This window comes from Astatotilapia calliptera, chromosome 19, assembly GCF_964374335.1.
Source record: "Astatotilapia calliptera chromosome 19, fAstCal68.1, whole genome shotgun sequence".
Taxonomy (NCBI): domain Eukaryota; kingdom Metazoa; phylum Chordata; class Actinopteri; order Cichliformes; family Cichlidae; genus Astatotilapia; species Astatotilapia calliptera.
The window spans coordinates 26722530-26745541 of record NC_137440.1 but is presented as its reverse complement, the minus strand read 5'-3'; the positions used below and the strand labels follow the sequence as shown (position 1 = coordinate 26745541).

General features: G+C 38.4%; 1 protein-coding gene across 1 annotated transcript; it reads right to left on the bottom strand.

Annotated features, from left to right (window-relative positions):
- Window positions 1-1192: 1192 nt before the first annotated feature.
- wdr25 (WD repeat domain 25) lies at window positions 1193-22847 on the bottom strand. Its single transcript, XM_026152400.2, has 7 exons — window positions 22709-22847; window positions 21312-22024; window positions 14953-15100; window positions 6627-6757; window positions 5181-5351; window positions 4615-4755; window positions 1193-2017 (listed from the first exon to the last, which is right to left on the bottom strand). The coding sequence occupies exons 2-7, from the start codon at window positions 22008-22010 to the stop codon at window positions 1796-1798; spliced, it is 1512 nt and encodes a 503-aa protein (XP_026008185.1). The 5' UTR covers window positions 22011-22024; window positions 22709-22847; the 3' UTR covers window positions 1193-1795.
- Window positions 22848-23012: the final 165 nt, after the last annotated feature.

Genomic DNA, 23012 nt, shown 5'->3' with positions numbered 1-23012 from the left:
ATTTTAGGTAATTTATTCTACCACCATCTGGTGGTTCACAGTAGGGGACCGTTTTAAATTTTTATAACAAATCCTTAACCGGCTTAATTATCACATTTAGTTGCAGAACCGCTTTTAGCACCAATAAGTTGAAATAACAGTTTTCTGTGCAACTTTATCAGTCTCTCACTTCATTGTTAGGGACTGATATATTAATACTGCTTCCGCTCTTTAAGGTCTGCAGGCTTTTATGTAAGGACAGTTCTCTTAAGGTGCCACTGCAGCCTTTCAATCTTTCAATCTTTGACTGGGCCATTGCAACACCTTGCTTCTTTTCTTTTTCAGCCATTCTGGTGCTGGTATGCTTGGGATCATTGTTGCATGGCTTGTATGTCATCTGACAAAGATGGCTTCTTGTTTGACTCTAGAATACTGGTCGACTCATTGACTGTAAGCTCCTCAGGTCCAGTGGCTGCAAAGCGAGCCCAAATCATTACGCCTCCACCACCATGCTGATATGCTTTCTTTAGTTTTCACCAAACATGGCGCTCTGCATTATAGCCAAACTTCTCCACTTTGGTCCCATCTTTATAGAGAGCATTGTGCCAGACGTCATGCTGCCACGTCACTTTTAGTAGTAGCTCTTGGGCTTTTACTGAGGTGGTCGCACTTCCTGATCATTAACTCATCTGATTAACAGCACCTGGCTTCTACTTTATTTCCTATGGAAGTAGTAAGGGAACAGTATGTTTTTCCACAGGATGGCATTCTTTCTTCTTATTCTTACGGTGGACTATGTATGTAGATGCAGATTAATTAAAAAAACAGCTTTAAAAATCATTTAGGGGCCTTTTAAAGACAACTACAATGATGCTTTCTGTATCATTAACTGAGGTAAAATAAGCATAGGCGTTACAAAACAGGGGAAACTATTTACACATTAGATTTTTCCCTATAAACAAGGATAAGGATGTTTCTACTATATATACTGAATAAAGATCACAAGCTTCTGCACTTCAATGCTCTGCTGTTGACTGGCAGGACTCTGGGAGAACTTGGCAATGCTTTGACAGATGATGGCATATTTTTTTAGTTCTCTGGTTGTCTTTCTTTGATGCAGTGTGAAAGGAAATGTCATATCAGAGCCAGAGAGAAGAAAAGGGAATAAGAAAAGTGATGTGTATGCAGAATGTGGAATGAAAAACACTTCTGATTAAAAACCACCCGGAGAGATGTTTTTATTTTTATTTTGACAAAACCTTAAAGACTACGGTGATGATGAAATCCCCTGCTGTATTTGGGGTGAAAGGCAGGACTATAAAAGCACTGGGGTGTTTTTGTGGGCATATGTGCAGCTAGACTACTTTTCCACTTTAGATAAAACCCATAACAATAGTTCACTCTTTGAACTCTTAACTGTAAAGAAGCTTCCTTTGATCTCATACAGTGTAACTTCAACTGTTTTCATTTCAACCACCAAGATTACAGGATGTGAACAGATGGGACAAATATGAATAAAACGCTTAAAGTGAGATGACACCATAGCGACTGTAATCGAGTTAGTTTTTTTATTATGATGTGAAAGCTTTGCAAGATAGTCAGTGTAAAAAAATGTTTTCCAAATGAATCAGTAGATAGTAGATTTGCTGACTTTCAGCATTTTTTGCCAAGTTCTTCTTATCTTTTGCCAAGAGATTATGAAAGCTATAGTCTTGAAGATAAATGTGCACATGACGTTTCTGTTTAATACAGTCTTCCATCTCATGGCCAACCAGCTACGTTTTAAGTTTATAATCTCTTTGTTCATAGTTGGTTGTCAGTGCCAGACCTTGATCTCACCGCCCCAGTCACAAGTAGCCACAGTCGTAGGTAAGACGGGATGCTGAGACACACAAAGGCAGGGCTGGCTATGGGCACGGAGGGTGTGAAGCATATGAGCTGTGTGATAATCATAGAAGTGAGCGGAGCCAGTGGAGCTCCCTGAGGCCAGGATAGTTCCATCCAGAGAAAAGCCACACTTTATTGCATATCCCTCCACCTAGAACAAAAAACATGTTACAATCCATTTATAGCGGCTCAGAGGAGATTTTAGAGAACTAATCAGAATCATGTTGGCTCAACCTTCAGAACAAAAAGCAATTGTTACAGGGAAATCAAAGAACAGCTCTCATCCTCCTTTACCTGCCTACATTTAATGTCACAAATAACTGGGGAAAGTCCCAGGGGAGGACAAATCTACAGACAGAGTGCAGGCCCCCTGATGGTGTCTGCATACTGTTGATTTATACCTACAAACACTGCAGAGGCAACTCTTGATTTGTGTAGACAGTTTAAGTGTAGTCTTGACTGACAAAGGATTACAGAAGGAAGCAGAATAACACTCTAACCTTTTAATGTTTAAGTTGGGCTCATCTTCTTACTTAGTGATTTTCTTGTTTAAATTTTGAATGAAACGCAAGTCTGTATCCACACCAACCCACTTTAGGTCGTCACTTTGCATAAAGAACCCCCAGAAATATAAATCTCATCAGGTGCCGTGGAATAAACAGAAAGCATTCGCAGCGCTAGATGTGTTCCACAGTTTTTCATGTTAAACCCTTGTTGAAATGCGACGAACAATAATACCCCACAGTAACAATCAATTGACTTTACCATATGTGGACTCCAGTGAAGTTGTAGAAAAATCTGACAGATAATCAGTGGACACGGAACCCACCTGAGCTCAATTTTTGTTTTCATGTACATGTTATATTTTTATTTGTGGCGATCGTGGCTCAAGAGTTGGGAGTTCGCCTTGTAATCGGAAGGTTGCCGGTTCGAGCCCCGGCTCGGACAGTCTCGGTCGTTGTGTCCTTGGGCAAGACACTTCACCCGTTGCCTACTGGTGGTGGTCAGAGGGCCCGGTGGCGCCAGTGTTCGGCAGCCTCGCCTCTGTCAGTGCGCCCCAGGGTGGCTGTGGCTACAATGTAGCTTGCCATCACCAGTGTGTGAATGTGTGCGTGAATGGGTGGATGACAGGTTGTGTAAAGCGCTTTGGGGTCCTTAGGGACTAGAAAAGCGCTATATAAGTACAGGCCATTTACCATTTACCATTTATTTTTTTTAAATATGCAATAATTTCAAGCAATTATTTTTCACTTTGACATTATGGGGTAATTGTAGAATTTTGAGGTGAATATGAATTTAATCCAATCTGGAAATAGGCTAAATGTTGAAGAACTATCTGGAAGCACCATATTCCCCTTTTATGCATTACCGATCCCTGCTAAGTTGCCTTAGTTTTCAGTCATTATACTTTATTTAGCTTGAGTCCCTACTTCTAGTTTATTGTCCTTCCTTCCTTTGTCCTATCTTTCTTTCTTTATGCTTATGTCCTACAGTGTTCCCTTGTTTAGTTTGAATCCTGTATTCATGTTCAGCAGGCATTTTAGGGCTGTTGATTTGCTGCGATAGCTCCGTTTCTTTCGTGTCACTTTTTGGACTTCACTTCCACTCTGTCCGATTGGCTTGATTACTTTCACCTGTCTCTCATTTCCCTCCTGTTTCCAATCCCCAAATAGTCCTTGTTCTATAAATAGTCCTGTCTCTGCCCCGTGTTTTTGTGAGATCCTGCTGTTGTTTTCTGCATTGGATGATTCCTAGACCCCTGCTTTGTGTATTTTTTTTGGTCAATTTTGGACTTTGTGTTTTAAGCTGAATAAAAGCTCATTACTTCTTCATCTAAACTTTACTGTAATACAACTGGTTATTTCTTATGGCACAAAGCCAAGACTCAAGTGTGCATATTTTTACATAACAAGTGGTTTCAAATTATAGACTGCACCTGTGGAAAATAATGGGTTACTACAGTTCATGCTCATTGTATTAAACTTCTTGTTAGAGTATGTAATGCTTCTGTTAAGACTGCATTAAAACCTTGTCATCAATGATGTAGTAGCACAACTGGCTCACAATCCATCAAAATTCACAGGCTATTGGCTGTAAAACAACAAACGTGAGCTTAACCTTGTGCACCATTTGGGTGAAGACCCATTAAGTGATCATTGTGTCCTACCAATATGGTAGGAGGAGCAGAAAAATTATAGATATGTCTGTGTTTTAGTCATCATAGCAACTAATTAGCAACTGGCTAATTACCAATGCTTTCAGTAATATAATCACAATAACGCAAAGGTTATTATAAGGTAATTATAAGAAACATCTGTCTTATTGGTCTTTTCTGCCACGTTGTTTCTTTTTTGTTGATTTTTAGCGCTGTACCAGAAAGAGAAAAGCAAAAATGGACCTGGAATGTGCGATACCCATTTGTTTCCTGTCAATTATTGTAAACAACAGTCCAAATGCCACACTAGCAGTGCTGCATTTTTCAGTGATATTTCAAATGTGCTGCCATATGCTGCTCCTGTTGCCTCCCTCAGTGGAACTGTTGTATTGTATTTGGTGGGTTTGTTTTTTTGGGAGGAAACACTGCTATGAATCTTGGTAAAGACAATGAAGCATGTAGGTTGCAATTAAAGCTGTGTGGGGTGGGATGTTGCTGAAGTTGTATTTCTGTGTGTGTGTGTGTCTGTGTACATCTGACTGCAGTGCTATTCAGTATGGATTACGCCTGCGTAACCCCCAGTCGATACTGACCTTGTGTCCTTCGAACCGCCGCCTTTTGTTCATTCTATACGGCTGCTGGGAGGAGAACACTGCTATGTAGTTCCCATTGGTCTGGGCAACAAAGGAGTCTTCCAGCGGGTGGAGAGCCAGGCCCGGGCACGTGTAACGCTCCTGGTGGCCAAATGAAAAGAAGAATGAGAAGGGAAATTAATTCACTATTTGACCTTTTCTTGTTACTACTTATAGTGAAGTCAGCTCCATGTTAACTAGTGTATTAATGATTAAAAAAAAAGCTTGTACAATGGTATAAAGGTTTATGATCAATCCACTGTGTATATGTAGTAATATTTTTTATTTTGACCATCATTTTCAATCTATTCCGATGAGTAAAGAGAATATACACTCAAAACTGTTCAGAATTATCCTGTTATCCTGTATAAAAAAGCAGAAAGGTTATTAAACAATTATTAAACAATTTTTTTAACTTAATTTAACTGTTAAAATAAAAATGAGTCTCTTAAGATTATAAATTTAATTTCATATACCAGCCAAACCTCATGTAATTAGACCTACTTTTTTTTCTTTAGATATCTTACATGGTAGATTTGGTTGGAGACTTTGGCTGTGGTCTCATAGTCCCAGGCAATGAGGGTGCGGTCTGCAGAGTCTCTGCTCACGCAGTCAGAGCTTGTTATAAAAGTCACACCGCCTCTCAGAAAGACTATGTCCAAGGTCTGCTGGATGCCGGCTTGGTAAACTTTCACCACCTGGTAACACACATACATATACACGGATGACCCGTAGAAGCACTCAGCCAAGAAGAGAAATAAACAGGGGAGAGGAACATCTAGACCTCTGTCATTAAGGGGGAAAGGCAAGATAACAGCTCCACGTGTCCTTGAGCTGTAAAGACTTGCTGTCAAATGATGACAGAGTGCCCAGCAATGGAGAACATATATGTTGTGGTTTCAATCTGCAATAAAGCACACCCTGAAGTATCAATTTATTGATGATTAATAAAAATTTTTAAAAAGCTACACAGTGGATGGCTACCGGCTCCTCTGCACTGAGAATTTAACCTTTAACCCTTTACCTGCTGCTTAAAGCATCCTCTAACTTTATATTTGGCTATATATATATATATATATATATATATATATATATATATATATATATTTTTTTTTTTTTTTTTTTTTTTTTTTTTTTTTATTATAGCATATGTGTATGAGCTAGATAGGGATATGAATTAATTAGCATTTGCTTCCTCCTGCTCATTTTTAAATGGGAAATAGTCAACTTTTTTTCCAATGTGATATATTATTTGGCGCTTTTATGTTCAAAATAAAGATTTAATTGGCTGATTGAGTGGCCTGTAACATAATGTGGCAGATCAGTCTCACAAATCCTTTCTGCTTCTTGAATCCATTTGGATATCAGCAAAATTATGACATAGGTGGCTGACTTGAATTTTTTATCGAATATGGGTAATTTGATCCTGAATGGAACAGCTAACTGTTAAGAGTCACAGGCAGCCATAACCATACAGCCTTAACAACATATTTTCTAAGGATTGCTCTCTGTCCACAACTCATACTAACACCTGCTAGCAGAAACATCTTCAGTGCATTAAGTCTAACCATGCAGGGGAACGATTCAGTTCGCCAAGTGAACATTCATGTGAGCATTCACATTCTGAAGAAGTGAATAGGATTATCATATAAAACAGTCCATTAAGCTTAATAGCAATATTAGGTTGCAGCTTCACAGGAATAATTTATGCAGCCAGGATTAAATTAAAATTTGCTTTGAACAATTAGTGATATAACCTGCATTCTCCCTATGCATGCTGAAGCATTATCTAGAGGGTCATTGCACAAAGTGAAATATAGACTCGTATGTTTGTACTCATGTGAAACCGAGCGTGTAGCAGCATTGAACAAAGAGGATGTGTTTGAACTGTATTCATTTAGATTTCTGAAGGTAAAAAACCCCACAGAAAATTAAAATGATAAATCTACTGTAAGGAGGGTAATAAATTTGACCTTGCAGCTGCGAGAGTCCCACGCCTTGACTGCTGAACTGTAACCTCCACACAGGAAAACCTCCGGGTTGCTGGGATGCACGGCCGCACACATCACCTTAAACTCGTTGTCCACTTTCACTGTTGGCTGCCCTACAAAAGAAAAAAAAGACTGATTTTAAAAAGACATGACAGAAATCTTGTGTTTGTGTATGTGTGTGTATGTTTACTATGAATACTTTACAACATCATGCTGCTAATTTGTGAATGCAGAAGTGTCAGGTTTGTCAAGATTGATTATAAACTACATTTCTTTAACTGAATTAATCATTATAGTTATTGTTATATTGTTATTTTTCTACTTTACTGTTCTTTACTGCGTCCACATTTATAAATGTCAAGATCAGCACTTCAACTAAAAACTGAAAATTGCTGAATTATTGCTTAATTGATTCATTATCATTAAAATGTCACAGACATAAAGATCCACTGATAAACTGAGAAGATGGCTGGACGATTAATCACTAATCATTAATCTGGTATCAAAAACACACATAAATAAAGGCTCAACAATAAATCTGAGTAAATACAGACTATTTACTTTCTGCTTGATTGTCCCAAAACAAGCAAAAAATAAAGAGACTATATGAATTAAGGTAAATGGCAGGAATTTTCTTTCTCAGCTGTCAAAGCCAAACTAAACACAGCCAGCATACATTTTAGCTGCATTACCCCACACATGCAACATTTCCAGATACTTCTCTTTGGTTTATTAATTGAGCACATTTTGGGGATCCAGTTTCAGTTCCATTGACACATGCATTACATTTGTGAGCATTAAACTCTGCGTGTAATGTAGGGCCAGGGGAATGATGGAAGAGTAAAGGAAAGAAAAGATTTCCAGGCAGGGACAAGTTTAATACGAACTCACACAAGAGCGTGGAGAGTGTGTTCCCTAATTCTCCTTAACCAAGAATCTTCCTGTTACCACTGCTTAACAAAAATGTATTATGGTCAGAACTGCCCAATTATGATAATGCATTTTTCAGAAAATGTTTTCGATTTCTGTTACTTTATAATGGGATCCTAAAGATTTCAGTTGCTTTCATGATATAAATGTAACACACAGATTTAGTAAAAATAAATGACAACTACAATCAAAGACTGATTAAAGAAACATTCTAAATAAATGAGAATAAATGCAGAAATTGAAGATGATAAGCTTGGTGGTTGTGGAAATCCTATAAGCCTTCCTCATCACTTCACACTGTCAAAAGTTACACATGCTATGTATGTACTTTAATTTTAGATATGCTTGCTGCCACATGTAAATACTTGTACAGATGTGTAGAGTTCATATATTTTAAAATTAAAGATGGACTAAGCCAACAAGATGTCCCCCATTGATTAGTGGATTCCTGGTTTGAAGGCTCCAGATCTGGTTTTTGCATTGAAACCTAGTGTCACGAGCAGGAGCCTTTTTTCAATCACAGGGTAGGCATGCCTAAATTATACCCTGCTCTATAGTTTACTCTGAATTAGAACCTAACTTACAACATGAACATCATGTTGCATTAAGCAAGACTTAAAATTACCAATTGAGACCATAAACTCAAGTTTTTTACTAAGATCATAAATCTAGTGAGCAGTGGGATCATTTTCTCACAAACTTCCATAAAGTCAGATTACTTCTGTTAACTACTCACCATTAGAAAGAATCCACCTTCAAGGCTTTTCTATATCGTTTACATCTAGACATGGAGACTTAGTCTGTCTTTTATATACAGCCTGTTTATAAAGAAAGTTGTTTACAGTGTATCCTTCCACTGTGTCTAGACTCTGTCCATGTGACCTGAATATTGTGAATGTAGCATCATTTCTGTCTGCTGAAGAGCAGTGCTAATCCTCAGGATAGCACACTTTTTTGTTGTTGTAAATATCAAATGTAAATAAGTGTGCTGTACCATGCAAGCTGTTTATTTCTTGCAGCACTGTTTGCTCATTTTCAGCCAACCTGCACTCTTGTGTTCAGTACAAAATCTTGCTAGTTTCTACCGATCGAAAATATTGCAAAAGTGCACAACTTTCCTAAGTGATAGTTTTATCTCTCTATTTCCAGACAGCGGCATTGTACACATGAGTTTCTTAGAGGATTTAAGCATCACTCGAGACAAAAAGATAAAACTGACAAAGATGTGATGTGGAGAAAAGAAACCAGAGTATAAAGTACTGTTTTGGCTAGAGGCTGCTTTATCTCAGTCAATTAAAAAATGTCATACTTAAACATAAAACAAAAACACCGAAGGGCTAAAATATAATTAAGCCTGACAGGGTGCAACCAAAAATTAGTTTCCTGGGAAAACGATGAAACAAGACTATGAGCCAGCAACTCTGTCAAAGGCTATGCAAAGTGGAGCACCTCAGGGCTCAATGGCTTCTCATTAATTCATCGAACAAACAACAAAGGCCACATCTAAAACAGTCTTAGACAGTTAGCCCACAACAAAAACATACTTCATTATAGACTTGTTCCACAATATTCCCACCAAGACTTTTTAGAAGTGGGGAATGATTCACAGCTAATAAACTGCACCAAAAATGGACCTTCTCTCCTTTTAATGGGGGACTAGTTCACTCACTCACGACTGCACTGGTCTGATCCAAAGTTTTAACAGGCAGTTTCATCAGGCTCATACTTCCTGCTTAATTGGCTTACCAACAGCGATATTCAGAAGATCTGTCATCGAGATTTAAACTCGTGTTTAGCAAGACAATGAGAAAACATTCTCCTCATCATGTTTTAATTAAGCAAGATTAATTAGCTGGCATGCGAGAGGAGATACGTGAGGACAGCAGTGATCTGTCCCTCCCTCACAATAGTTTATTCTGTTGAAAGAACTGTGATTGTGCTGTAGTGCTGACAAACAGTGGATGACTTGGAGCAGAGGACATTAGGGATGACTGGGATAGCAGGGATGAGCCCTTCAGAGCAGAGAGTAGCAGCGAGTCTGCCTCATTATGGGTGCTGTCTTTGCACTTGTGCAGAGGTTAGGAAACACATTATTCAGTCTGACACGCCACATCCGAAAAAATGCTTTGGATGTAGACTTAATAAGCGGTATTTTTGACTGTTTTATTTTTATATTTTTCATTTCAACCATACCCTAGGACTTGATAGAAAAGGTAGCAAAATCCTTAAATAACTGTGCATGATTTATTAATTTAATCCTAATTTTAAAAAATTAATGTACTTCCTTCAACACTGCATAGTAGCTTTCATTAACCAAGACGGCTTTAAGCTAAAGTGAGCCACTGCTTAGTTAATCATTGTGACGTAGTACTGGAAGTAATGACAAAAACAAAACTTAAACCTAGTGTTTAAATGAAAGTAGGAAAAACTGTTCTCACAAATTTCATGTCATAGCTGACATACTATGCTTACTCTCTGCACCACCTTTTTTCTACCTACACTGCTTTTCAGGTCAAAATAATCCTTATTTTTCTTAATGGGCCTTGAAACAGCTTGAAACAATCTTTCCCTTGATATTTTAACTCTGGATATGTTTCTGTGATCTTGTTTTTAATTAATACTATGTCTTTGCTTTATCCTCTCTTTTTTAGCTGTCAGGTTATGTTGGTGACAAGTTAAATGACTAAACGCTGTAGGTCAAAGCAAATCATCTCGAATAGCAGGAAAGAAGCTCAATAATAGAAAGAAATGAAGTATTGAGCAACTGCAAAATACTGCACACTGAATTGCTGGGAATGCTCCCCTCTCCGTGTTGGCTGCTTTTGAATGCCATCACCACGGAAGCTCATACAAAGCCTCCAAGTCCTTCACTTTTCTTGACTAGTGCATGGGCGTTAATGTAAGTTAGAAATGCTGTGATGTGGGCTTTATCCTTTGTCTTTTGAAGGAAAGCTCTTTTGTTTTATTTTCTTTGGGGGGGGGGACTATATAAAGCCTGTGTTGACCTAGTAGGTTGCTACTCTAAAATGAAGCTTTCAAAGTAGGTCAAAATACTGGTGGCATTTAGAGGAAATAATACTGCGGATGTGTGCTTTTGCATTCGTTGCCTCTTGGTGTGCAACGCTTGAGGCTCCTGTGATTATACAGTAATATGGTGGTGGTTAATTCTTGGTACGTGCAAATGAAGTCTAATGAACTGAATATGTTGAAGAAAATATTCCAGTGGAATAAAAATGTGTGAAAGAATGCTGAAAGATCTTTTTTTATACTGTAATATTGTAAAAGCCTCTCTATTTATTTATATATGATGAAAGAAATAAGAGCACTGACTACAAAATCTGACTTTTTGTTAACCCGTGTGCAAGCTACTACTTCGTCCCTTTCTTTCCTTATTTATGAAAATGTGCATTTATTCATTGATCTAACTTTTTCAAATGTACCCAGCGTGACAGTGTGGGTTACATGGATTGCATGGCCGGAGAAGAAATTTCAGCATCTAAGCTGTGTTTTGAAAACCAGAAAGATTTTCTGTTGCATGACCCCCAGACTCCAATCCCCAGTGTGACTCAATAATTTAGTTTTGCACTATTGGCCTTGTAATTCAGTCTGGAACAAAAAAAAAAAAGCCTGCCCGTGGCACTAATGTGAAACTCCATCTCACAACCAACCTATTACTGAACCTTTCACCTGGGTTTATCAAATAAGGTAATGCAAACCTAAACTGAGCTGGAAGTCACTACAAGAGACAACTATTGTGTATTATTGCTTTTCTCTGATCTAATTTTGTTTCTTTTTTCTTGCATGAAATGACACATCAACTTGTGGGAGAATGTAAATAGGTGAACATATTTTACATCACCGTCATCAGACGATCAGCTTTTCTGAAGACGGTCGTTAGAGTGTGTAAAAAAAGCTGGGGCTTCACACTAATGCCATCCATACTTAATTAATTTATTCCACTATTCAGCCTCTCTGACTTTAAAAAGTCCTCTTTATCTTACATTCCTCTCCTCAGTTTCTCTTTTAGCATTATGCCACTTAACCTACTCGCCTTCCCTATATCGTTTTCACCCCAAGCTATTGCTATTCAGCTGTGACAGCTTCCCTTGGACCGCTGGGAGTGGGTATAAGGTTCTACAAATTAAACTGGACACAGAAACAACTGCAAAGGTTTGCAAGGAAAAATGGGTCCACATACTATTCTGAACACACAGGCATAGGAAATTACTTTTCTTCGCAAACATAATGATTAGTGCAGCACTGAGGGTAGATATGCAGTGGTGAAATGATGAGTCAGATGTCCATGAAGACTCTCGCTGTTTATTCAAGGACGAGTATACCTCTGCAAAGAGAGCTCAATTGAACACAAAAGCTCCAACTGCTTTTCCTGTTACAGCTAAGAGGATCTGCATTACCGTGAAGAGCATAAAGATCACATTTATCATGATTAGAGTCTGCCATCACAAACACTCAAGCTTTCTGAGTATCCCATCATCCAGTCTAGTATTGATATATAGGCTGCATGAATGGTGAGGGGGGTGCTGGTAGAATAACTAAGCTAAAACCTCGGTGAGTTGTGAGTGCCATATATTTCAGAAAAGCATTTGATGTGAAGAGAACTCAAACCCCATGCATGTTGGAATCTGTTTAACATATTATGAGGGAAATTATGCATGTAGCTTATTCCATGTGCTCTTTTCACTGCAAGAATATGATTTTCTTTAAAGTGTTCGTGACTTGGTCTGAGCTCCACCACATCTGTAGTGCAGAAACTGGTCTGGAATTCCCAACTCCCACATTAATATTCAGCTAAATTGAATTTTCTTCATCACACGCTGCAATAGAAATGCAGCCTTATTGCGCTCTCATGCAGATCTTCATCCTTAAAATATCAATTTTAAGGATGAAGATCAATCAAGCTATTGGCTGCATATGACCAAAAGCATTTGTTTGTTTATGGTTTTGGTTAGAGACGATCCCGTATAACAGGGCTGCCCAATCCCAGTCCTCGAGAGCTACTATCCTGCAGCTTTTAGATGCATCCCTACTCCAACACAGCTGAATCAAATGGTTTGATTACCTCTTCAGCATGCCATCATGTTTGGCAAAGGCCTGATAACAAGCCATTCATTTGATTCAGGTGTGTGGGAACAAGGATGCATCTAAAAGCTGCAGGACGGTAACTCTCGAGGACCGGGATTGGGCACCCCTGCCGTATAAGGTCATGGTAGCTGCTCCTGTGGTGATGTATCCATTATTGATCCACTTCCTGGAGCTGTCTGTGTGTTTAATGGGCTGCCCAAGCTATTATCCGTAGGCTTTATTGACAGTATTGACAGACAAGCTTAGAGGGGAAGTGAAAATGGCAGCAAGTCATCATTTGCCATGTGTTGACCCTAGGGATGCAGATGCCATGGGGGCTTCAAAGAAATTTTCTCTCTCTCTCTGTTCAGATACAAGGAATTTGAGAACATTCATGGTAACTATTCTTATTGCTCAATAAGCAGTCTTACTGTGGCAGACTGTATATATGACTTACTATCATCTTTACTGCCATGCTTGTATTGATAGATAAAAAGATAGACAGATAGACTTCTATTTTAGATTTTCATTTAAGACATCTGCCTCCCACCTGAATGAAACAGTCTACAGGCATTCAATATACACTCACGTCTACTTTATTAGGTAAACTTTGCTGAACTGCATGAATTCTTCATGGCATAGATTGAGCAAGGTGCTGGAAACAGTCCTCAGGGATTTTGGTTCATCCTGACAAGATAGTGTCAAACTGCTGACATATCCATGATGTGAATCTCCCATTCCACCACATAACAAAGGTGCTCTGTTGGATTGAGATCAGGCGACCACGGAGGCTATTTGAGTACAATGACCTTGCAGTTACGCTCAAGAAAATAGTTTCCGATGATTTGAGCTTTGTGACATGGCACAATATCATTATCAGAAAATGGGTACACTGTGATCACAAGTACTCAGGCAGACTGTGGCGCCTAACTGATGTTCAATTACTACAAAGTGGCTCAAAGTGCAAAAAAATCACAAAGCAGTTTGGCCATTCTCATCTGAACTCTGGCATCAACAAAGCATTTTCAACCTGCGGCTTACTGGTTATTTTCTTTTTGGATCATTCTCTGTAACCTGTAGAGATGGCTGTGTGGGAGAATCTCAGTAGATCAGCCATTTCTAAAATGCTCAGAGCAGCATGATGTTCAATTTAGATTTCAGCATGTCATCTTGCTGTTTACATGCTTAAATGCACTGCAATGTAATTTGCTGATTATGTATTTTGTTAAAGACCATTGAACAGGTATACCAGAGAATGTAGTGGCCAGAGAATGTAGTCCCACTGTAGATTTTTAGGCTGATTTGCAGGAAACTAACTAAAGTAAATGTATTATTCTTGCAAATTATTCACAACTTTGTTAGTAATATGTATCACTTCTACTATACCATAGCACTCAAGTCCGATGGATGCATCGCAACTTAAGGGTTAGTGTCTTGCCCAAGGCATGCAGATGGCGCAGCCAGGGATCGAACCACCAACCACCAGCCAAATTCTGTGTTCAAGTTCCAAATGTGTAACTTAATGAGCTGACATGAATTGGAGTGCCTAAATCCAAGTGGATTTTGGTACACCACAATAGTTATCAGCAGCACTAACCAACATGTAGTTGCATTTCTGAGGGTGTGCAGGTCAGGTTATGTTGTAGAGTTCAGAGGGGTTTGTGGTTACGTCTAAGTTATGACGTAGATTTCCCGCTAAAGCATAAATTGGGCATTAAAACAAAATACCTGCTATTTTATTTTGATATTAAAAGGCAAGAAAGCAGCATTTCTTGGCTGTGCTTGGAGACATCTTTGCAGAGACATTTGCTCGAGGAATTCAGATTTCAAAGGTTGTCCGTGAAATGAGTCACGACTATAGAGAGAGAGTCAGAGACAGAGAGAGAAGTAGCTCTGCAATTCATACAATGAGCTCATTACAGATTCTGGAGGCTCAAGGCAATTTAAATTTACTCCACACATAAATTACTACACTGACTTTAAATCAGAGTTTGAGAAACAATAAATGTGCATGAAGTGAAATTGCACAGGCGTTTTGTTGTCCCACAACATCAGCAACGTGGTTGGAGAAAAATATCTAATCAAACAAAGGTTCATACTTCAAGCCAATTAAGTAAATGTAATATACACACCACAGTCGTTCTGCCTGTGTATGGGAACATCCAAAATTATATGTCGTGTTGAGTTTGGTTCAGGGGAAAAATCACAGTGATATACTTGAAAAAGTAAAGCCAGTGGTTTGTTATTTGACATTTGGTTCTTCAGAACTACAGAAAGAAATGCTGCTGCTGCTCACCCGTCTCCACATCAGTGATCACAGTCGTGTTGTCAAATGAGCCAGTGAGAAAGTGTCGCCCGCAGGGGGTCCAACAGGCGTTGCGCACAGCTCCCGAATGGCAGGTGTAAACCCTGAGGCATCGCCCGCTCTCTGCTGCATCCCACACCTGCCAGACATGGGCACATCAATTCACGCCAAACTCACAAACTTATCCAGACTGCAGTCTTTTTTGTTGTTTTTTCACTGACTGTGCACAAGATTAAGACATTCCAGGAATAAAGACTCAAAGGCCAAGAACTGACTGCATGAATTTCTAAGAGTTCAAAATCCATAATCAGTAGGTTGTGCTTGGTCTTAAGGGGTTGTTTTAAATGATCACATATATACAGATACACAAAAGAACCCTGGATCTTTTACGCGATCTGATGACATAAAGAACAAGGAAATACATCAGAGGTTTTGGCATGCAGTGCTTTCCCTCCACATCAAAGAGATGGAAGCCTAGGTCATTGGATCAAATTGACATTCAAAGAAAAGTTTATACAAATATTCAGTTAACTTCCTGTCAGTGTATCATTCTAGAGCGGTTTAGCTCAGTTATGAAATTCAAAACCAAGCTATGTATTATGTGACAATAAAATCTATTAGTTAAGTTTAATAGTAATAATAATGTGGAAGTCAAATACTTGAATGCCATCACTACCACGAAGGGGGAAATGTGCACATATACTGTAAAGCTATAAAAAAAACTATTGAATATCAAATAAGTCAAATGCTTTGGAAGTATCACTGCACTCTGGAAAAGGATATTCATACAGAAGACAACTTTATTTGTTTTCATTTTTTGGGCCCCCAAGTGAAGGTGAAAATTTTTATTACTGTTATTGAAAATGATAAAATAAGCCAAAAGTTGTTTTTTTACTTTTCTTTTTTATGTGTGTGTGTGTATATATATATAACAAATATTAAATAAGTATGGAACTGTGAGCGCATAACTACAAATGGATACATGGAATACATGTAGCATGGGTTTATGGTATATGTACATCAATGCTCAAGTGTTTCTTTTTTCTTTTTTAACTGACTGTACTTGTTTGACTTTTGTCTGAATTGGACGAAGCTTTAAAGCAGCTTGATGAAAATCAAAAGCAGCAGGTTTGGACAAATTTTACAAACCTAAAATATTCTGTGTGTGCCTGTGCTGTGTCCTTTGGAACTCAAACTCTTTTTCTGTGTGAAGTCTCCGCAAACCTGAGAAAGATTTAATATAGGCCACTTTCACCTCTCTTCCATTGTAATGAAATGAAATGATCAGCTGGAAAAACTAGGAAAAACATCCATAGAAATTGGGTCTGTCTGTAGGATTTTAAGGGAGAAACAGCCTTTCTAATGAATTAATCAAACTAATTACCTCTGAGTGGGCCTATAAATCAATTCCCACTGGGCTGTAATGGCTTTAATGTGTTGGTATTCTCAGAGTTTACTCTGATAAAAAACAGAGCAGGAGAGAAAAGCTCCCAGCTGCCTCCTGTTTGTCATGGTGGTCATGACTACACACCGTGACACCTTGCGGGTTTGAAATACGATATCATGGTGAAAATGTGGCGTGTAAATAAAGGAGGTGGTAATTACCCACACTGCTCAAGTGATGTCTTCAGTCAAAGTGATGGCTTTCAAAAAGTTCACTTGGCAAAATCACTATTATAAAATGTCTTTCATAAAAGGTCCAGTAGGATTTTCTCCTAGACATGCTGAAAGAAAAAAGGTTCTCATTGAAGCCCAGCTTGAAATCCAGTGGGTGGTCTGGACTGGTGCCCACTGAGGTGATGAAGTATTTTTTGGGCTCCTAAGCACTGCCAGGGCCACAGAGGAAATTTTAAGATCTATGGAGCACTGCAGATCCCTTTGTGCTTCTCTCTGTGTTTCATTATTAAATACGACTCTTCTATGCAGCACATGAAACACAGTAAAAAGTAGTGTACCACAGCTCCCACAGGACACAAAGAAGACAGATGGACAGAGAAGAGCGACATCTGAATCCAGCAGACAGAAGTCTGACAAACAGAATGCTAGAGATGCCTCCAGGGTGGGGGGAAAAGTAGCAGAGAGAGAGAGAAACAGAGGCATGTTTTTAATTGAAATAAACTAAATATAAGATAAGATAAGATAAGATAACCTTTATTAGTCCCACACGTGGGAAATTTGTTTTGTCACAGCAGGAAGTGGACAGTGCAAAAGTTATGACGCAAAAATTAGAATACAATAAGAATAAATACAGTACACAGCTGTACAGAATAGAATAAAATAATATACTATATACAGTAGAATAAAATAGAATAAAAATATACAATAAGATAAAAATAGAATACGAATGCTATATACAACTGAGTAAAAATACAACGATGCCAGAAAAGATTATTGCACTTAGTGTTATTGCACATGTGTGGATGTGTGTGCTTGTTCAGTTAAAGTCTTTGTTGTGGAGTCTGACAGCAGTGGGGAGGAAAGACCTGCGAAATCTCTCCGTCCCACACCGTGGGTGCCGCAGTCTCCCACTGAAGGAGCTGCTCAGTGCTGTCACAGTCTGCTGCATGGGGTGGGAGATGTTGTCCAACAGTGATGACAGCTTAGCCGCCATATGGACATGATGCATCTGTTAGGAATTACTCCCATTCACTGTACAACACTATAAGCCTATTTTCTGAATGATCTTCCACTTAAGGAAACACTGCCATCTGAAGGTAGCATGGAAATCTAAGAGAAAAGCAACTGATAACAATATAAACTGACCAAAAAGCTGAAGAGTATTAAACCAAACATACTTCTACATAACAAGTCTGACAAAGGGCCACAGCTTCAGCTCTGTGAATGACAGCAGCGATGATATACAGCATAACAAAACAATTCATTGCACACAGTTGCATTAATCCAATACCGAGCGAGACTTGTGCATCACTGAAAACGAGTGCTTGTTTATTTGCATCCCCTTTAATTTCACCGGCCACTTAACAGACATGCAGAGCGGATCCCTGCAAATGACTCATTGGGGTAATCTGCTTCCTAAATGACTCTTGGTAATTAAAACTAAATTGGTATTCGTGTTATCAACATAAAACGGCTGCTTTACACCTGCTGTAGCCATGGTGACATCAGCTCCAAACCGGCTGGGATAATAATAATAATAATAGTCTGACAGACAGGACTGAACAACACAAGTCAGGAACCAAAAGCATGTCAGTGAAGGAACTTGAGTACAGAGAGGTGAATGTTAGGATTTCATTCATTATGTCCTTCCTCTGAATTAAACCAGACTAGTAAACAATAGCTGTGGTCAAAGTGCTGAAAGCCATAAAAGACTATAAAAGATAAATAATAATGTGCAATAAGAAAATAGAAACTGCATGAACAACGTGTCTTTTTCAACAGTTTTCCTGTTACTTTCAACACCAGGACACCCCAGGGAGCGTTACTGTTTCTCTGGCAGTTAACACTTCCCAAATAAAAAAAGCAGGTTCTTCTAATCTGAAGTTGTCTGTAGACAAAATACACCATTTTTTGTTTGGCAGTATGTACTGTGCCCTGCTGTGATCTGCTACACCCCCGTCCCCTAATACACTTGCACTACTTTATAGGTTGATTTCATATACTTGTGTTTTGTGCTGTGTTGTGTGTTGTTGGGTGTGTTTTGTGAGCATACCAACAAATTCCTATTAATTGTGTTGTTAAAAGGTTTACAGTAAATTGGAACTTAATGTCACTCTGAGCTAACTTAAAATGAAATCTCAATATTATATCTTAAATACACATTTGATCATGTTGCCACTGATTGTGTAAACAGTGGTTTCACTTGCATTTCGAGTTGAATTTGCCAAAAAAAAAAGACAACACACAGTAAACAAAGATACAGATTAATCACACTAATCAATTTTGTATAATTGTGATTACTTTTTTTTTGTTTTTCTATATATGTTTTGATTAGATTTTTTTAATATGATAATCGTAAAGTGGAACTCTGGAAAGGTTACAGCCCTAAACCGAATGATTACCAGATCAATCGATGAACTCCTGACAACTACTTTCTTTACTGATCAATTGAAATCTTAAGTACAGAATATTCAATTAAATATGTAATAAGCGGTGAAATAATCAGTACCATCTTGTAGTTATCTCAAACTACAGATACTTTTACCAAATAAAAAACATTTCTTTGAAGATTGACTGATTCATAGATTTTTGCAGAACTTTGTGAAATTCAGACGATTTGGTTTTATATGGAGCAGTGGAGCTCTGCACCATCACCACCACATCACACCAACTGCTTTGGAAAAGACCTGAATCTTAATCCATCAATCTGTATATTACAGAAGTGGTTACACAGGATACAGTTAGATAGCCACAGAGTTACTATATTTGTATCAGTTGCACTGAAAAAATATAAAACATCTAAATATAAAATAACCCTATTTTTAAATGGGAGTAATGGAAGCTCCGGTTTTGTTGCTATGCAAAATTGAATTTCCTATTAGAATTTTTTTAAGTACAGATATTGACTTTTTTATTGATCATTCTTCTTTTCACTGAGTTTTTAAAATTATATTAAATGTAATGTAATTTAATTTAATATAATTCAAATATTTTTGGGAAAAAGATTTTTCTTCTCTACATAGAAAAATCAAATTACTATAAAAAAAATAATTATCCTGGAAGTACCTGAATTTGTCAACAAATCTAATATAATGAAATACTTATTTCATTTCATTGTCTGATGCTGAAATTCCACATTTCAAAATGCTGTCACAGTCCTCGACGATAAGTATGAGAACTTCTTCTATTTACTGGTTTCACAGAAAACGCCTGGTTAGACAGCCTGAGAGAAGAAGAGATAATCCATGCATACAAACAAACGGGTCTTCTCCTCCCTTCCTCTGCTAGTCTCCACCATCTGTTCCAAACAACCCTTTCCAGGTGCCAGAAGAGGTGGCTACCATACCGCTGCACTTGTAAGATTATGCAAATATAGTCATTCATATTTAAATCGTTAATTATTCAAAATCCTCACAGGATATTGGGGCAGTATTTGATTTTATGATGGGACAGACATATTTAGTCGATAGCAGGCAGTTAGCTGCATTGCTTGACCTTTACAACAGGGAAATGATGGAGTGTTTTCCTGGTGTGAACCAGAGAAAAGGAGAGGGAGGTAGAATACAAACAGTGAGATAAATCGGGAAGGAGAGACAGGGCCCATGGGCCCTGACATATATTCAACACACAGTGACAGATATGATTCTAAAGAAAGTGGTACATTGTATATTTATAAATTGAGGCAGCAGGACAGACACTGTATCTCTTCCAATTACACTACATGTCAGGTAAGCAAGTATCGTCTTAGCGCTCGCAGCTTCAGCTTGCATGCTGGGTAAGTTCTGCTGTAGAGGTATGGACACAGTACCCTCGTGGCAGATTAAACAACTGTTTTTGGATGAGTGATATATATCCACATGAAAGCTGAAACCTGTCAACATAGCATTTTTCTCCACTGGGCCAACAGACCAGCAGATCAGACTTTTTATGGTGCCCACAAACAAAAGCCAATTATTGATTCACTTATATACTGCTAGCTGAATGTATAAGCATATCGCATAATGTATTAGTAGATTTGTGTCTTCAGATTATAAATTCATATCAGAAAAAAATATATAACCAAAGCCTGAATTAGCACTTGCATGCCGCAGGTTTTGTTGCTTCAAAGAGAGATGGTGGATGGCTGCCACAGCTCCCCTGACAAATTTAAATATCAGTTTATCTGCATAAATTTTAGCTTCTTCTTAATGCAGCTGTGGTTAGGAGCAGGTCACCTTTCTCACATGTAAGCTATCCGCACAGATTGTGATCTTTACTGCCTCTTTAATGTGATCATATTGATGGTAAGAAAAAAACGCTCGTCAGTGAGGGTCCATTTCAGCCAGTTCACAGGTAAATCAATTGGTGGAAACAACATTACTGGTCCAAATGTGTCAGCAGCTAGCCAATCAACTTGACCGACATACTTTTTTAATGGCCCCAGGCTGCAGGGTTATTTGTTATGTTGAACCCTGCATAGTTTCTACGTTTCAATGTTTATGAAGCAGTTAGCTATAACTGGACCTGGAGCATCCCAAGAGTAAATAGCATATTTTATTCTATTTCTACTGAAATTCTATTCTGTTACAGAAAGATAAGTGGGGAAATATAATGATTAATTTAATTGTATGAGACAGTTTAAATAAAAGAAAACAACACATCAGGTCTACATTATTTAAAGCATAGCACTACTGATGTATTTCCACAGCTTCACTATTGTACATCATTTATAAAACAAATGTAGCTTTCTTTACCTTGAAAGTCTTGTCTATGGAGGCAGACAGCAACAGATGGCTGACATGGGGCAAAGGACACCACTGCACTGTGTTGACTGGGCCCTGGTGGCCTCCCAGGCTCATCAGAAGCCTCCTGGGTATCCCTGTCATGCTGGGCGTTTGAGCAAGATATGGCTTCAGTCTTGCTGACACATCTGAGAGAATCTGACTTTCTCTGGCCTGATTCCCTAGGACTTGCTCTGCTGGGTGCTTTAGCTCCACTCCTTCTGAAGTGGCAAGTCTCTTCCTCTTAGGGATATACGGTCTGACACCAGATGGGACAGTTTGCTGTCTTTTTGCCAAGTTTGCAGCATTGCCTAAACTTTGTGGCATGCATGGAAGAGCCTGCGGGGATGCCATCTCCCTCTGACTATCAGGCAAATTCAAAGATGTTTCAGTATTTCTAAAATCTGCTGCACCTCCACATCTTCTTTTCGAGTTAGTAAAGCTCTGTGGCTGGGAGTGAGGATGGAGTGAAGACCTGCTTGTTTCTGCCATATTTTGTTGATATTCCCACACTGTCTGGTCAGACACAAATCTTCCAGGGTAAGGTATAACCTTGACAATATTAGTGTCTTGGTTTTCTTCTGTTTGAGCAGAATCTGTTGCTCCTTCTACTCTCTGATCCAGCGAGTCATCCTCTGACTCTGAATCTTCATAGTCCACTAATGAAGACATCTTCACATGAAAATCTGAAAACAGAGAGGCATGAGTTGTTTCATTAGAGGCCCGACGGTGACATCTAGTGGCTACATGTACTCCTGCAACTAAAGGTGGTAAACATGCTTGTCACTCTTTAAAGGTTTAAACCTGCAGCTTTTGGTTTTAAAATAATTTAACCTGGAATTTTAACAACAAATCTTAACATTTGTTTTGCTTTACCGACTATTTCTAAAATAATACCCCAGAGACCAGCTAAAGATACTAGGGGTAAACTATTCATGTAAACACGTTGCTGACCATTTTATTAATAACAAAAACGGACATGAAGCGATGTTTTGGGAGATTCGGAATCATATGCGATGCTTTTTTAAAAGCTAGCTGTTAGCATTACGTGTTAATTAACGGTGATTACACACTTGGATTGTCCAAAACAGAGACAGCAAAAGGCAGGTTTGTCAACTTCCCACCTTAGGATAGCGTACAGTTACGGTCACGGCCACGCATGTATAATTAGCATGAATGCTAATTGGAGGTATTTGACGTAAAAATTTTGGATTAATAACATCTCTATGACAAGCACTGGTCGTACCTTCCACCAAGTATAGCAAAAGTAGCTAACTATGGTCGTTTGCCTCTATGTTTGAAAACTTAACAGAGACTATAAACACAGAAAGCTACCATTTAATTGTTGTTTGTATTCTTAATTATTGTACCTGTACTCTGCAGAAATAATCACATTTTCCGGCACAGAGCATGAATACAGTCATGCTTTAGGTTCAGCATCCCGCAAAACAATTCGAGTAAATGTAGCATTTCAGCATAAAAGTACTGTTACCGTTTGCCAATTGAAATAACACGCTCACTTAAATTAAAAGCTCTTATTTTGAAAAAGCCGGATCTGAAGCGACTCCCTCTGTCTTCCGACGTATTATATTTCTGTACATTTAGTTAAACTCGTGGATTTCGTAGGAAATCGAACTGAAAATTATATATCAAAATTTATATGTGTAATATTCA

Excerpts from the sequence above, each read along its gene's own strand:
- wdr25 (XM_026152400.2), bottom strand. The coding sequence starts at position 22,010 with ATGTCTTCATTAGTGGACTATGAAGATTCAGAGTCAGAGGATGACTCG. Across the intron at positions 6,758-14,952 it reads GATCACTGATGTGGAGACGG|GGCAGCCAACAGTGAAAGTG; the intron begins GTGAGCAGCAGC and ends TTTCTTTTGTAG. Across the intron at positions 5,352-6,626 it reads GGGACTCTCGCAGCTGCAAG|GTGGTGAAAGTTTACCAAGC; the intron begins GTCAAATTTATT and ends GTGTGTTACCAG.